Source organism: Macadamia integrifolia, chromosome 13 (genome assembly GCF_013358625.1).
Source record: "Macadamia integrifolia cultivar HAES 741 chromosome 13, SCU_Mint_v3, whole genome shotgun sequence".
NCBI classification, from domain to species: Eukaryota; Viridiplantae; Streptophyta; class Magnoliopsida; order Proteales; family Proteaceae; genus Macadamia; species Macadamia integrifolia.
In genome coordinates this window covers 18,890,746-18,906,629 of record NC_056569.1, presented here as the reverse complement: position 1 = coordinate 18,906,629, position 15,884 = coordinate 18,890,746, and the positions used below count along the sequence as shown (strand labels likewise).

Here is a 15,884-nt window from a genome sequence, read left to right as displayed (position 1 = left end):
GTATTGGTGGGTAACTGTTCCTCATAGACTGATACTGAAATGGTGAAACTTGAGGGAGAGAGATTTCGCAAAGCGACTGTTTTGAAATATTTGGGGTCAATTATTAATAAGGATGGTGAGATAGATGATGATGTCCCTAACAGAATTAAAACAGGATGGATAAAGTGGAGAGGTGCTTTTGGAGTGTAATGTGATCGACGTATTTTTCTCAAGCTTAAAGGAAATTTCTACAAGACTGTCGTAAGGGCATCTATGTTGTATGGGCTGAATGTTGGGTAGTCAATAAGCGTAACACAGATAAGTTGAGTGTAGCAGAAATGTGGATATTGAGATGGATATGCGACTAAACTGGGAGAGATAGAGTGAGGAATGATAGGGAAGAGCTGAGTTGGGAGTGGCCCCGATTTAGGATAAGCTTTGAGAATCCCGCTTAAGGTGGTATTGCCATGTTCAGAGGAGGCCTTGAGATGCTCCAGTACGGAGGAGTGATTAGATCCTGTGGGAAGGAAATAAAAGAGCTAGGGGCAGACCTAAAATGACCATTGATGAGTTGGCAAGGAAAAACATGCGAAGCTAGGTCTTGACAGTAGTATGACATTAAACATAGTTGTTTGAAGGGCAAAGATCCATATTACCAATTTCTTTAGATAGGATGGCCCATAGATGTTACATTACCTTGTTTCACTTCTTTTCATTATCTTTTCCCCTTTTCCCTCTTCTTTCTTTTATCTTTTTCTTTGACAGATCCTTTTAGTCTACTCCATTCAGTTGGGAAATGGTACATCATTGCCGATTTTACCACTGCCCTTTAGGATTTTCCTTTCTTCTATCGGTCACAACAACACTTTGGATGCACCACTCCGGATCCTATAGATGTAATGGATTGATTAATGAAATTTTTTGTGAGCTATGCTCACTAGTTTGGCCTTAGATAGGTTCGTTCATCAACTAAGAGAGTTGAGGGTGAGAGACCCGGGCTGAGATAGCCATTCCCCTACCCCCTTTCTTTTACAATAGATTCTCATCCTTGTCCTTTGTTTTTTCTTTTATTTTTATCTTTGTTTATTGTTTAAAGTGAGATTGAAGCCCTCTAAGATTGTTGATCAGAAGATGCACACAAAGGCTATCGAATAGAGTTACAGGGCTTTCCTAGGAAGAATTTTTGAGTGTGTAACATTCAAGTCAGATATCTGATTGCTGCAGGATATTGAGTGTTTGTTGAGGCCCTTAGGAGGACCAATCAATCCAAAATTTAGCTCCATCTGAGCTGTGGTTTGTGAATAATCGTAATCTCCTCTATTCATCACTATTTTCCAGATCTGAGTTTTCTGTTGAATCTGAACTTGATTGTGTGTTCGAATTTATGATGGATCCTACTGGGACTGATTACCCCTTTGTAATTTAGTCTGATATCAAGAACTCTACCTCATCACTTTTAATGCATATAACATGATCGAAATCTCTACTCTACCTTTCTCTCGTTTTATCCATCTTGTGGATAGTTTTTTTCCCTTCCTTTCTGTTCAGATTATTATAAAGGTCTTCATATTTCTTCTCTCTTGCTTTCCCTACAATCTTCCTAGCTTCTTTTTTGGCAACATTATACTTTTTTTTTTTAAAAATTTTTTTTATTAATCTTCTACCTCTTTAGTCCTTTGCCAAGTCTTAAAACTAGGTTTCTTGGTCTTTATAGCTGCCTAGACCTCGTCATCCCACCACCAAGTTTCCTTAGGATGCCGGACGAATACCCTTCGATTCCCCTAGAACTTCTTTAGCAACCTTCTTAATACAGGTCGACTTCTTGAACCTTAGTTGTTATCCATATGATAATTTTCTCTTGAGTTACATTTATTGTTTGAAACATAGCGCATACGATTTTGATCTCAAAACTTTGAATGTGGTTCGTTTCGTGTGCTTGCATTTGAAAACGGGATTCATGAACTTACTTATTACAACTATCTTATGGGGCCTTCTATTTTATGGATTTATGCACTTGTTCTTTCTCTACTTTATAACAGTATCTCGACCAATCCTGCTGAAGTACGTTTATTCATACCAATTTTGTGACTCGGAAAAAGGTGCTCAGGGGCATTCTTGTTTGAGCCTGCCATTCTGTAAATACCTACTGGTATTCTCTCACTAATATTTTGCTTTCTCATGGAACACTGGATTTGACGCAATATGAATAGTAGCTTGGTTATTACACCACAACTGCATAGAAGAAGTGCACTCAAACCCAAGTTCTGTCAACAATTGCTTCACCCACATCAGCTCACAAGTGACTTGAGCCATGGCACGATTCTTAGACTCTCCTAGACCTAGCCACAATAGCCTGATTTTTGCTCTTCCAAGACACAAGGTGTCCACCAACAAAAGTACATTTCCTAGTGGTTGATCGCCTATCAACAGGAGATCCAACCCAATCAGCATCATGAAAACCTTCAACACGTCCATTTCAATGATCAGAGTATAACAGGCTAAGACCTGAAGCATTCTTGAGATACCTCAAAAGAGGAATACAACCTCCTAATGGAGTGCACACAGAGACGAAAGAAACTCTCAACACTGTCAGAGAACGCACTGTCAGGTTGAGTCATAGTCAAATAGTTCAGCTTTCCCACCAACATTCGACATCTCTCAGGGTCTTCTAACATATCACCTCGTTTAGCTGTAAGTTTCACATTTGGATCCATTGGAGTATCAAAAGGTTTGGTTCCTAACATACAAGTCTTTGTAATCAAGTTCAGGACATATTTTCATATGAGAAAGTGAAATTCCCTTCCTTGATAATACTTCAACCTTCCTAGTTCCTTAGTTTGAAAATGTTGCTGTAATTACACTTTTAAACTTGGGATTCCTTCAATTTCATCTCCTATAATGACAATATCATCAACATACACAAACGGAAACATCCTCCCTACACTAGACTTTCGATAGAACACCAAATGATCACAATCACAGTATCACACCTTGACATCCCAAATTCACGAACCACATTAGTGAGCCTACCAACCATGCCCGAGAGACTGCTTTATACTATACAAGGACTCCTTATGCTTGCACACCATTTGAGCAACAAACTCCGGAGGTTACTCCATGGATATCTCCTCATTCAAATCATTGTGAAGAAAAGCATTCTTCACATCAAGCTGATACAATTGCCAGTGAGTCAAAGCCATTAGAGATATCAAAAGACGAACATATGCTAACTTGGCAACAGGAAAAAAGATATCCAAATAGTCAACACCATTAACTTGGGCATACCCCTTCGCAACTAACTGGGCCTTCAACTGAGCAAGAGAACCATCGAGGTTAACCTTAACCACATAAACCCAACGACTACCAATAGCTGACTTGCCTTTGGGCAACGCTACAAGATCCTAAGTTTTATTTTCCTCCAAAGAGAACAATTCTTCCATAGCTGTCATCCAACTAGAACTAGATAATGTCTCTGCATTAGACCTAGGAATAGGATGGCAAGAAACAACTGAAAGACAAGAAACAGCCGGAAGACAAGAATGAAAAGATGAGTCAAACCAGAATAAGACACAAAGTTGGAAATATGGTGTACAACTCCTAACACCCTTACACTGTGCAATGGGAAGATCTAGTCAGAGTCTTAGACAAAGATACCTGGAATAGGATCGTAGACAAAGACGATGGGGTAAGTTCTGTAGAGATAGGAGGTGCTGATGCTTCTTGAGGACGACGAGTATAAACTTGTGGAATAAATGGTGGAGGAGGTGGTGGTGGCAACTTTGCTTCCGTGACAACCTGTGGAACAGAATATTGAATAAAATAAAGTGGAAGATCATCATCCAGCTCAGATAAAGCAAATGACTCATCCGAGTAGGACGTGAACTCAAAGAAGTATACTTCAGCAGTAACAAAATATTTTTGTAAGACAGGAGAATAACACCGCTACCCCTTTTGGGTACATGAGTTATCTCTTAAGAGCTTGGGATCCAACTTTGATAAACCTGGACGATGATTATGAATAAAACAAACACAGCAAAAAACATGAGGTGGAAGAACAAAAATGGGTCAGAAGGAAACAATAAAGAATAGGGAATACCACCACATAGAACAAAAGAAGGCATACGATTAATGAGATAACAAGCAGTCAAAACATATCAGCCCAAAAGTGTTGGCCACCTTCATTTCAAAGAGAAGGGACCGAGCAGCCTCCATCAAATGTCTCTTCTTCCTTTCAGCAACTCCATTTTGTTGGTGAGTATCTGAACAGGAAGACTGATGAATCATACCATAGCCAACCATAAACTGAGAAAAAGGACCAAAAAAGAATAGCACTCATTTGCATTATCACTACGTAAAACTTTAATGGTCACATTAAACTAGTTTTGAACTTCAACAAAAAAGGCACAAAAGATGGAAAATAACTCAGATGGATTTTTCATTAAATAGATCCAGGAACTCTGGAATAGTCATCAACAAAAGTAACAAAATATTTAAAACCTAATTTAGATGTAAAAAGACAAGGACCCATACATCGGAGTGAACCGAAGCAAAAGGGTGCATGGACCATTTATTGATTCGAGTGGAATAGCTTACACGATGTAGCTTTCCAAACTACAAAACTCATTTTAAACTAGAAAGAGACTAAAACAAGAATCAACCTTTTTTAGACTTAGACTCCCGCCCCGCCCCGCCCCGCCCCGCCCCGCCCCGCCCCGCCCCTTCCCTTTTTTTCCCCCTGTATATTCTTCTTCTCTTGGTAATGAATTATTTATTCATCCAAAAAACAAGATCAACCTTCTTTAGACTTAGGCTCCCCCCTCCTTTAGTCCCAATTTTGTCTCTCTTTGAGTTTTGTGCATTGTTTTTGTTTCCCCTTGGGGCTCGCCTCTCCTTGTTGGCTTAGGCTCCCCCCCTTTTTTTCCCCCTATATATTCTTCTTCTCTTGGTATTGAATTATTTATTCATCCAAAAAAAAAAAAAACACCTTCTTTAGACTTTGTAAGGATGGATGGCCCCACCAGCAGTGAACTTGCTGAGGGGTTAGAATACTTGAACAAGCAATAGAAGTAGGATTGTCTCTCTACCAATCATCTTCTTGATCATAAGGTCCTGAAAAACACATGAGTCGGAAGAAAATGTTGCAGGACAGTAAACATGTGTGAACTTGCTTACAGACAAAAGATTAAAAGGAAAATGTGGCAAATAAAGGATAGACGGTACCGACAAAGAAGAAATAAGACGAACTGTGCCAGTGCTATTGACCTTTATAGCTGAACCATTGGCCAATGTGATGTTAGCAAAAGATTCCTTAGGAAGAAAACATACCTGAAACACTGGACATGTGGTCCAATGCACCTTAATCAATCATCCAGGTACGAGAAGAAGAGGGGAGACATGCAATGGCATTACTTATCTGGACAAAGTAGTAGTGAAAGGCTGAGGAGCATGAGTTTGAAACTAATTGTACCGTGTAAATTCTTCATCGGCCATCTTGACCATCTTATCCTTAGATTGTCCAAGCTAAGAAGGCTCAGCACTTGTTGCTGAATTGGAAAACTGCTTCTGAGAAGGTTTTCCATGAAGTTTCCAACATAAATGTTGGATGTGTTTTGGTTTGCCATAATGGTGGCATGTGCTTATTGCCCCTGAACTATCTGAAGGGTTACCAATAGGTTACCCCTTGCTTCTATCACTACATGTACTACGTGGAGCTCTAGGATTATTACTCTGTGCTGCAAGTCGAAGCTGTCCATTGGTGTAGGATCATGAGAATTCTCTCGAGATACCCGTACGACTCAGGAAAAAGTATCTACAAGAGATGCCACTTTGTCACCTCCAAGAATCTGAGAATGAACATAGTCATACTCTGTTCCAAGACCTCCCAAAAAGCCCATAACTGCAATCTGCTCCTGCTAGCTCTGCAACAGACTGCATGTTCGTCACATCACCACTAATAGGAAGTAGAGAGTTTAAGTCCTTGTACATCCTCTTGAAATCAGCAAAGTACTGAGTAAGTAGGTGACCCTTTCGATCGACACTGTAAAACTCTTGACACAACTCATAAGTCCGAGACAAGTTGTTCTGTCCAGAATACAGAATATTCAAATACTCTCACAGCTCCTTCATAATGTCAATGTGAGTAACTATCATTAACAATAGAGTTCTCCATCAAGTTCAGCAGCTGTCCCAAAATTCGTGCATCGACAGTATCCCATGTGGTGTCTGTGGCAGACATCACCATTGTAAGATGACTCTGTTGATCACAACCAGTCAACATTAATTGCACAATTTTCTTCTACTGTTGAAAATTGGCAACTCTTGCGAGTTTCTTCTTTGTAATCCTATGGGAGGAGGGTAGAACCCCCTCAGTAAAAACACTCTTTGCTTCAACTTCAGCCATTAATGCAATATAATTAACAAGCAATCGGTCACAAAACCTTGCAAAAAGTCGACCTTCAAGAACCCTGCTCCAAGAAAATTGATACAAGTAGGATCGATCCACAAGGAGATTGATCCAAAACACTAAGTAATCCCAACGAAATATCCCTTCAATAAAGATCAATCGATCTCCCAAAACCTTGACAAAAATCGATCCACAGAGAAATAATACTTGGCAAAATTCGATCCACAAAACCCTGACACAAATCGATTTTGTCTAAAACCCTGACAAAATTGTTTTGTCCAAAAGCTTGAACTCTTGACTTCAATCTTCACTCCATAAACCAGCAACCATCTTAGATGAGACCTTGTCCTTGGCTGATCGTGAACTAGTATCTAGAAGCAACCAAAAAAGCAGCATAGGGTGCTGCGCCCTTTCACGGAGAACTTGATAGAAATTTGAAAATAAAATTCTTGACTCTTTGATTGAAGAAGGAACTTGTTTTGATGAAAAACTGTAGTAATTGTATCAGTCCCTAAGGATCTTCCTCTGATGCCATGTAAATTAGAAGAAGAAAAAAAAGAAAAAAGATAATTGTGTCACAACCTTATGTTGAGACTCCCACTCCATTCAATATATATGATAGAACATAACCCTACTAGAGGCATTAAAGGAAATACACCAGCCACATAAGTATAAGGACATAAAAGCCCAAGGAGAGAAATGGAGATTAGCACCTCCGTCCCCCTCACTCGACATCTTCTAACACTACTAAAGGTTTCCGACCTTATAATGGCCGTCTTTGCTGTCAGGAACTGCACCAGACAGGATAGTGAGGCAAACAAATTATCCAAACACTACCAGTTCTGAATGACAAATGCTTACCTATAAGAATGGTGCTATGCTTGTGTAGGAACAGCTTTTGTCCTTGTTAAGGTTAATGATGAATCATAAATCTCTTCATTATGTTCCTTACATTGAGCGTTGGATTCCTTTCTCGACTCTCTACGTTCCCCAAGAGCTCTTGAAAATGGAGATTAAGGCTTCCACGTGATCCGTTAATTCTATCCTCTTGGTACTGGTCCCGTGGTGCTTAGTAACAATTGCATCCTTTCTATAGGGTAAAGGAGTTGGAATTATACGCTTTCTTTTTGAAACTTTTTTCTTTGTTTTGTAGTAAAGTAGTAAAAAAAAAAAAGAACCGCCTTTCTATAGGGTAAAGGAGTTGGAATTATACACTTTCTTTTTGAAACTTTTTTCTTTGTTTTGTAGTAAAGTAGTAAAAAAAAAAACGAACACTTAACTTGCCTGATGTTCCCATATTAACCAAGGTTCAAGATTTCAGTTTCAACCCTGTCGAAGTACTTTGGTGACTGAACTTCGCCTGAATCTCTGCATATTTTGGCTGTCCATTTCATTTGGCCATTTTGGTGGTCAAATGGCCATTTTTTTGGCTCGAAATTCAAGGAAACCTTAATTAAGCATCTCTATACATATTAGAACTCTTACATTGTAAAAAATACACCCAAAATGGTAATTTGGTTTTGTACCATATGTTGGTAGTGTATGTCGTTCGCTTCTGTATATTTGGTATTAGAACAAACAAGATTCTACAAAAACAACTAAGATATGCATTAGGAATGAAGAAAAACGATTTCATATTACACAATGTCAAAGTGTTATAGGTATGCAAGTAAAAGTGTACAAGAGTTACAAGTAGTCAAGGACAAGTGTACAGCCAAGGTTATATCGCCTCTACGAAATTGTTCCTCCAACTTTGTATTGGTAGACATAGAATTCCAGGAGGGCACAAAACCTTTGGGAAAAAAGGGTGTACTTTTAATTTAAATCTTGTTCAAATGGAGCAAACATTGCTGTAGATGTGTTGTAGTTGTCTCCAACACTTCGTTCCACCAATAAATGTAGGTGATGTGAAAAAAAAAAATAAAAAAAAAAAAATAAAAAAAAATCCCTGGGGTTTTTTGGAGTTTTCCCCCTAATAAGCAAAACTACTCCAAATGGATCAAAATTTCAATCTGTTTTGATCAGAACAGTGCTTTTATATGCACTGTTTTGAAATGATACCAAACTGAGTCTACACCGAAAGGGATGCAGCCTTACCCTGCTTCACGGAGAGGCTGTTTCCTTACTCAAACCTGTGACCACTAGGTCACAATGTGTTGGGGATTTGCCCACACTCCTAATCTACCTAAAGTGGTTTTGATGATTACAAACAAATAGACAAATTAACTATATATTCTTAAGCAATGTTTAGATAGTAAAAAATCAAGCTTGGAGAAGTCGAGCTTGAAAAAATCAAGTATGGAAAAGTCAAGCTCTGGAAGTCAAGATCTAGAAGTTAAGCCTGAAGAAAAATGCTCAAAACATTGTGTCAAGACAACCTTGACTTTGGAAGGCTCTTGAAGATATGAAGTCTTCAAGCTTGGAAAGCTTGCTATAATGAAGAGTGAAGATCCAGTACAAGTTGTCTAGAAATTTAGTTGTGTTGCTTGTAATTGTACACACACACACACACACACGTATCATGCATCATATAGGCATTTGCATTACTTAGAATGATTCCAGAACATGTCATTTTAGTAAGGACCAAGACCCATAGTGGTAAGGAACATGTTGGCTTCAAGAAAGCCTCTTCATTGGCGGTAAAAACAGCACATTTCATGTTCAAGGGTATTTTTGGTATTTAATAAATGGGTATCAACTGATGGTCTCTTCACGAGACTTGTAGAGTTTCAAGTTATGAAACCAACGGACTTAGAATCAGACCAATCAGAGTTTGTATGACCAAGTTATGGCCATTTGAACACTGTGCGGTAAAACCCACCAAAACAGACCTGCAAAAGGCATTCTGGCCAAAGGCTGGCGGCATCAACCAGCTCCAGCCTGTCAACTGGACAGCTGCTGGTCAAAGTAGCCAGTCGGTCGACCGGGTGGGTTAATCAGCTTGCAATGGCTATTTTTTAACGGCTATTTTGCAATGGCTCTTTTGGGCGGTTGACGGGCAACCGTGGAGGTCGACTAGTACACCCAAAAAGTGACCATTCGAGTGAGATTTTTTGCCTTTTGTTTCCTAATTTCACCTATAAATATCTCTAATGTTACTCATTAATTAACTATTGAAAAAGAGCAACCCAGTGCATGCAGCCTTACCCCTTGCTTCGCAAAAGAGGTTGTTTTCAAGTTTTGAACTTGTGACCAACATGTTGCAATAGAGCAACTTAACTCATTAATTAACGATTAATCCTAATCAATTGAGAATCATTCCTAAAGCATTTAAAGTGAGCTATACTCTATACTACTCTCGAGTTCTTGGTCTACACTATCCATATAAATGAAACTCAAGATTCTTCGACTTCACCATAGCTTTGGCAAGCTTCTTGAAGATTTTGAAAGGTGCATTACACACATATCTGCATATCATTCTTGCACCACACAAGAGTAACTCTAAACTTTATCCCACTCTTAATTTTGTGTTTGTCCAAGAGTTTGGGTAACTCTAGTATTGGACGGTTGTTACTCCACATCGGTCTAGACTATAATTAGGTTGATGTGTGTGATCCTCTTATCCTCAAAAGAGTTGTAAGGTCCTTCTCAACCTGTAAAGAGATTGTAAGATCCCTCTCTACCTGTGATTACATGGTTTAAAGTATCTCCGATATCGATACGATACCCTCCGATATGTATCTTAAATTTAGCCGACCGATACAATACACACCAATACGATACAGAATTTTTAAAATCCTTTCGTATCGATATATATCCTACAATACATACTGATATGCACCAATACACTATCGATACATACTGATACTCTATGGAAAATATAAAATCGAGGTGAAATAAACGTTTCGGTATGTATCGGTGAGTATTTGTATGTATCGATCAGTACGTATCGATGAGTATCAGTACATATCGGTGAGTATCGGTATGTATCGATCAGTACGTATCGGTGAGTATCGGTATGTACCAATACAGTACGCTACGGTCATATAATGGCCAAGATGGGTATTTTTTTAGAAAACATGATTTTTTGAGGCGTTTTTGTTCCAAAATTACTGCCATATTTCTCTCTAACTAAAGTGGAAATCAAGGCTGAGAATAAGGATTTTACATTTATGGGACAACTACAAATCTTGAATTCTTAGTGCGATACCCTTAATTTAGTGTTTATGCATAATACATGTTATCAACAGCTTTTTTTAACAAATTTTTTATGCAAAAGTGTTTAAAAAGGTGTTTCATATTCATTTATATGCGTATCTTAGCGTATCTCCAACACAATATGATACCCTCCGATACGTATCTTAATTTTGGTCGACCGATACGGCGACTGATACCGATACTTTAGTCCTTGCCTGTGAAAGAGATTTTGTATGGATCTCTTATTCTTAAAAGAGTTGGTAAAGGTTTTCCTTCTTACCTACTCGTACTGAAAGGGAAGAGCTAGTGGAATACCTAACAAGTGGAACTTGTAGGGAATGGACTAGACTCGGATTGAGTCAAACTACTATAAATCTTTGTGTTGTGTGATTGTACTTATTTTTCAAATTCCACATTTTTAATTTGCAATTGCACACTTGGGAACTTTAAACCAAAGAAAAAATCCACTAGTATAACCTATTCACCCTCCTCTAGGTTATTTCACAATGGAGTAACCTTACTGTTCTTCATATTTCTATTCAATTACTTTCCAAAAGGATTTGGTGAATTCATTTTTTGTGTTAGAGTAGACAACATGTTTGTATATTCCCGATCTCTAATTGGTGCCATTTGAGACAAATGCCAAAATAATTCCTATTAATTGTCAGAGATTGCTGCATGATATTTTTCCAAAAAAATAAATTTATTAGGACTGTCTAAATATTAAACCATTTTACCAGATTTTATAGAACATTTTTCACTTAATTTATTCCACTTTGGGATAATTTTCTGAGTCCAAAATGAGAAATTACATTTGATCAAATCTCATTAATATCAAGGCTTCGCAAGGATGTTAACTAAATGATATATTAACTAATGTTGAGATTTATAGCAATATTCCTTTATTTATTTATTTATTTTTGGCAAAGCAATATTCCTTGATAATAACCATGCCTTATCAGTGCACTGCATTCAAATTAAATCTTTTATGAAGATACTTGCATAAAATATATATGCATGCAAAGTTATCTTTTGCTTGTAGCCTAGGGCAACATAGATTCTTCAAAGGAGATCCTGTTAAATCATTCCTCTTTTTTTATTTATTTATTTATTTATTTTTCTGATAAGCAAAAATAAGTAAATTTTTTAATTAGAGCAAGGAAATACATGGACCGAAGGAAGAACCATAAATTTTATTAATTAAATCATCCTTTATTTACTATTTGATTCTTATGCAATATCCTCTATTTTGGTGTAAAGCAGTCACAGCTTTCTCTTCAGCTATAATGGAAATTCTCACAAGATTTTGCTCATGTGACAGAAAACTATTTGTTGGCACTGTGCGAAAATGACAGATTGAAGGAGGTTTTGCAATTGTCAGAAGTTCTGGACATAACAAAGGTTTCATCTTTGCACTGCGTTGCTAGTATCTTTAACTCCCTAGGGAGGCTATTACTAGAGAACCTTGCGGAAAAGTTCATTTTGGCATTCAAAACCTGTGGTATGTTCATCATTTATTTTTTTATTATGCTAGGATCTCTGTTCTATGCAAAAATGAATTGAACGCCTGTTTTGGGATGAACAGAAACCATTGCTGTCAAATTTTTATTTTGGTTGGTTGGAGGGAAAAAAACCTCACCCACATGATGAAACATGTAACTTACCCATTATATAGTGAATAATGATGTGGACTCATATCTAGAAAATTTAAGTGCTAATTAAGCTACCATCTTGCAGACAGGGCTATCAAGGTAGAATGGGGTCTTGTTTCCTCGGTGGTCATCAAGGAGCCCTAGCAGTTGCTTTTCTAACTGCTCTTTTGCTATTTTTGTTTTACATGGGGCTTCTTTCTTTAAAAATTGTAGACATTTCTTTAATTCCCCCCCAAGCCCCCCAAAAAAAAAAAAAAAAAAAAAAGAAAGATGAAAATTATAAATAAGGGAGAATCAAATTTATGGTAATTTCTGAGATTTTTCCTGTTTTTAACAATATACATACTGAGGGCTGTCCCTTGGCGTGATGGTAAAAAGCTGGAGCTTCCAGCATGAAGATGCGGTTTCGAGTTATGAGAGTTGCCACTTTGTGCAAAAATGCCAAAGGTTGGGACCATCTCCATCCTCCCTCCTGGGATCCTGTGAAAGAGGGGCTTGCATGGTCGTTCTGTCTCTTTAACGCATATGTGCTGAGTTGTAAATTGTAAAGAGTGTTTTAGAAACATGTGATTTGTATGAGCATTGAGTAATAATGTTGTTATTTTGGTAGATGCAGAATCTGGAGCGAAAAATATGTCAGACTTCATCTATTACTATGCTACTAGCATGCCAAATTTAGCGGTGAGGAACTTCTTGTGAACATGGCTGGTAACATCCTTAAGGCCATGGATATGGTTTTTAAAGCACTTCTGTTGGATGAAAAACATTAGTGATTTGCTTGACTAGTAATCTCTAGTTGCATTTATTGCGATTTTCTGTATATTGAGTCTTCGGAAATTCAAATACGGATGCATTATAGATCACCCTAAGCCGTTATTTTTCACCTCTGAGAGAGCTTGATTCAGGGTCCTGATGGGATGTGCAAAGATCCTGGGAACAAGACATTGTGAAATATCTTGTGGCTTGAGCATGCTTCTTGTCTTCAGAGGGTGTACCCCCATTTTGGCCAAATGGTCTTGGCTCTCTCCTCACTAATGCCCTTGACATAAGGCTTAAAATATCTCCTTGCCTCTGGATCTAAATTCAGGTATTTTCCTTTATTTGGTGTATTGTGTTCGCCATACCAAAAATTTGATGACTTATCTCAGTTTCAACCTTGGTTGAAATGAAGTCACCCTTGACTCAGCATGTTTACAGGTTTTGAACGAAATTTTGGTTGAAATAGCTCTCATTTTGCTCAAGTAACACCAAATAAAGATAAAGAAAAGGGTTCTCGCTTTCAAACTTTGTTCTAGAAACCCCCAAAGAATTACTTTTTACTCAATGACTGAAATGTTTGGTCGTTTCTCCAAAACGACATAATGAGCTATATAAAATACCCCGTTTTGCACGCTTTCAATTGCGACCTCTGTTTTGAGTGTTCCTTCATGCATAGTGTGACATGGCTGGCATTTGACATCGAGTCCAAGGCTTGGTTCTACTGGTGCCAAAGGTAGCATAGTGATTATGAGGTTCCCCGTAATAGTATTTGGTATTGATTTGTATGGTTGTGAAGTTAATTGTGCATTTGTGCTTCTTGTCCACGATGACACTTTTTGGCAATGCATTGTTGATTTGTAATGTGAAATAGTTTAATAGTTAAGTGATTGTGTAATGCTTTGCAATTTTTATGGTTCTTCATTCCGGTTGCATATTTTGTTTGTTCTTATTGAATATTGTATGTTATAGGACTAAATGTGTAAAATAGGGCTATATAAAGCAAATGTTTTAGTAGGCTACGAAGTACGCTAGCTACCTATCACTCTTTTTATTTTCAATCTAATGATTTGAACTTGTGTACAAATGCTTAAATATCAAGGACGGAGTGTATGATGTGTAATTTTAGTCACACTATGAGGGATAATGACTCGATGAAAATTGAGGAGAGAGAGAGATGCTGCAAAGTGGCTGTTTTAGATATCTGGAGTCAACAATAAATAAAGAAGATGATATAGAGGATGATGTTTCGCAGAGAATTGAAGTGGGATGTATAAAGTGGAGAGTGCGACCTGAGTGCTGTATGACTGACGTATTCCTTAAAAGCTTAAAGGGAAGTTCTATAGGACTGTTGTATGGCTGACAATGATATATGGGGCAGAATATTGGGATATAAAAAAGCTACGCGTAGCAGAGATGAGGATGTTATGATGGATGTGCGGCAAAATTAGGAAGGATAAAGTAAGGAATGAACGTATTAGAGCTGATTTGGAAGTTACCCCTTTTAATGACAATCTCAGACAAAGTCTTTTGAAGTGGTATGGTCATGTACAACGGAGGCCTGGGGATGCCCCAATAAAGAGGAGTGATTTGATTATAATTGAAGGAGCTAAGAGATCTATGGGCGGGCCTAAAATGACCATAGGAGAAGTGGTGAGGAATGGCATGCGTAGTTTGGGTTTTGTCCCAAGTATGACCCCGATAGAGCCTATTTGAAGGCAAGGACCCATATTGCTGACCCCACTCAGCTGAGTTTCTCGACTTGCTGGGCTGTGCCTCTTTTGTCTTTCATCTTTTTTTCATTTCTTATTCCCTTCTCTTCTTCATTTCTCCCTACTTTCAATTGTCCCTACTTTGTTTTTTACGGATCCTTGTAGCCGACTCCATAAGTTGGGATAAGGCTGAGTTTGTTGTTGTCGTTGAAAATGCTTAAATAGGCACTACAACAAGTTTCAAGGCAAAATTCCATCATTTGGCTACCGAAATGGCCATTTCTAGTTGACATACGAAATGGACCAAATTTCGAGCCCATTTTGCATATTTTGACGATACATTTCGGTTTCTACTTTTCTATCAAGGTCAAAATCCTAGTTCGAAACCGAAATTGAGAACCATGAGTCATGACCTAGTGACCCACTTGAACCGAAAGCCAACTTGATGAATTCAGCAAGTTAGCTACTTGTTGACCTGATTGTTCTCCTAGGAATTGGTTGAATGATTCGACATGGCTGGCTTGAACAGGCATTAAAACATATTCTTCTTTCTACAATTTGTCACCTACCATTATCGTAGTTGGATTGTCACAATGATGTCGGCAACGGTGAAATACTAATGAAGGTAAACTATACAAACAATTTATTAATGTCAAAACTTTATGAATGATGGATTTGGCTTTTGGCATATGGGTTTTGAATTTGACTTTTGGCAATTGGGTTTTCTCAGTAGAATGAGATTATGTTATTAATATCCACATTATAGCCCTCTTATCCAACAATTTTCTCATGGTCATATGCTTAACCCTAACTAAGGATCTCCATTGGCAAACTGGCTTTCTATGCTACTATTAACCACCTCTGGATGGAGCGTAACATCCGTAGATGGACCCCCAAATCCCGCTCTCCAGACTAGATTTGGAAAGCTATTTACTTTGATGTTACTTCCAAAGCCCATTCCCTGCTTGGCCTTCTTTCCAGCCCTATCCCTAGCTCCCCAATGAACTCCCATATAATATCCTCTTGGAATCTTCAGGTAGATATCATCCACTCCACGTGAGGGTGCTGTCCCCTCCCCCCCCGGTGCATTTTCTTTGTAGTTTTGAGGGTGATTCCTTGGTTTTGTTTTCTTTTGATTGTGCTATTTTGAGCTCCCCTTGAGTTGGCTTCTCCTTGTTGGCTTAAGCCTCCCTTCCCCCTTTCCCTTGTATATTCTTCTTCCTTGAAAATGAATTATTTATTCAT

General features: G+C 38.1%; 1 protein-coding gene across 2 annotated transcripts in view; it reads left to right on the top strand.

Moving 5' to 3' along the window:
- Window positions 1–15,884, top strand: part of LOC122059973 (pentatricopeptide repeat-containing protein At4g04790, mitochondrial-like) — a 105,281-nt gene that overhangs the window by 15,740 nt on the left and 73,657 nt on the right. The window contains exons 4-5 of one of the 2 annotated variants that reach the window (XM_042623083.1): window positions 11,841–12,020; window positions 12,788–12,852. In XM_042623083.1, coding sequence (XP_042479017.1) covers window positions 11,841–12,020; window positions 12,788–12,852 — 245 coding nt within the window. Of the gene's footprint in view, window positions 1–11,840; window positions 12,021–12,781; window positions 12,853–15,884 lie in introns of both variants that reach the window. The other variant, XM_042623082.1, reaches the window with a different exon arrangement.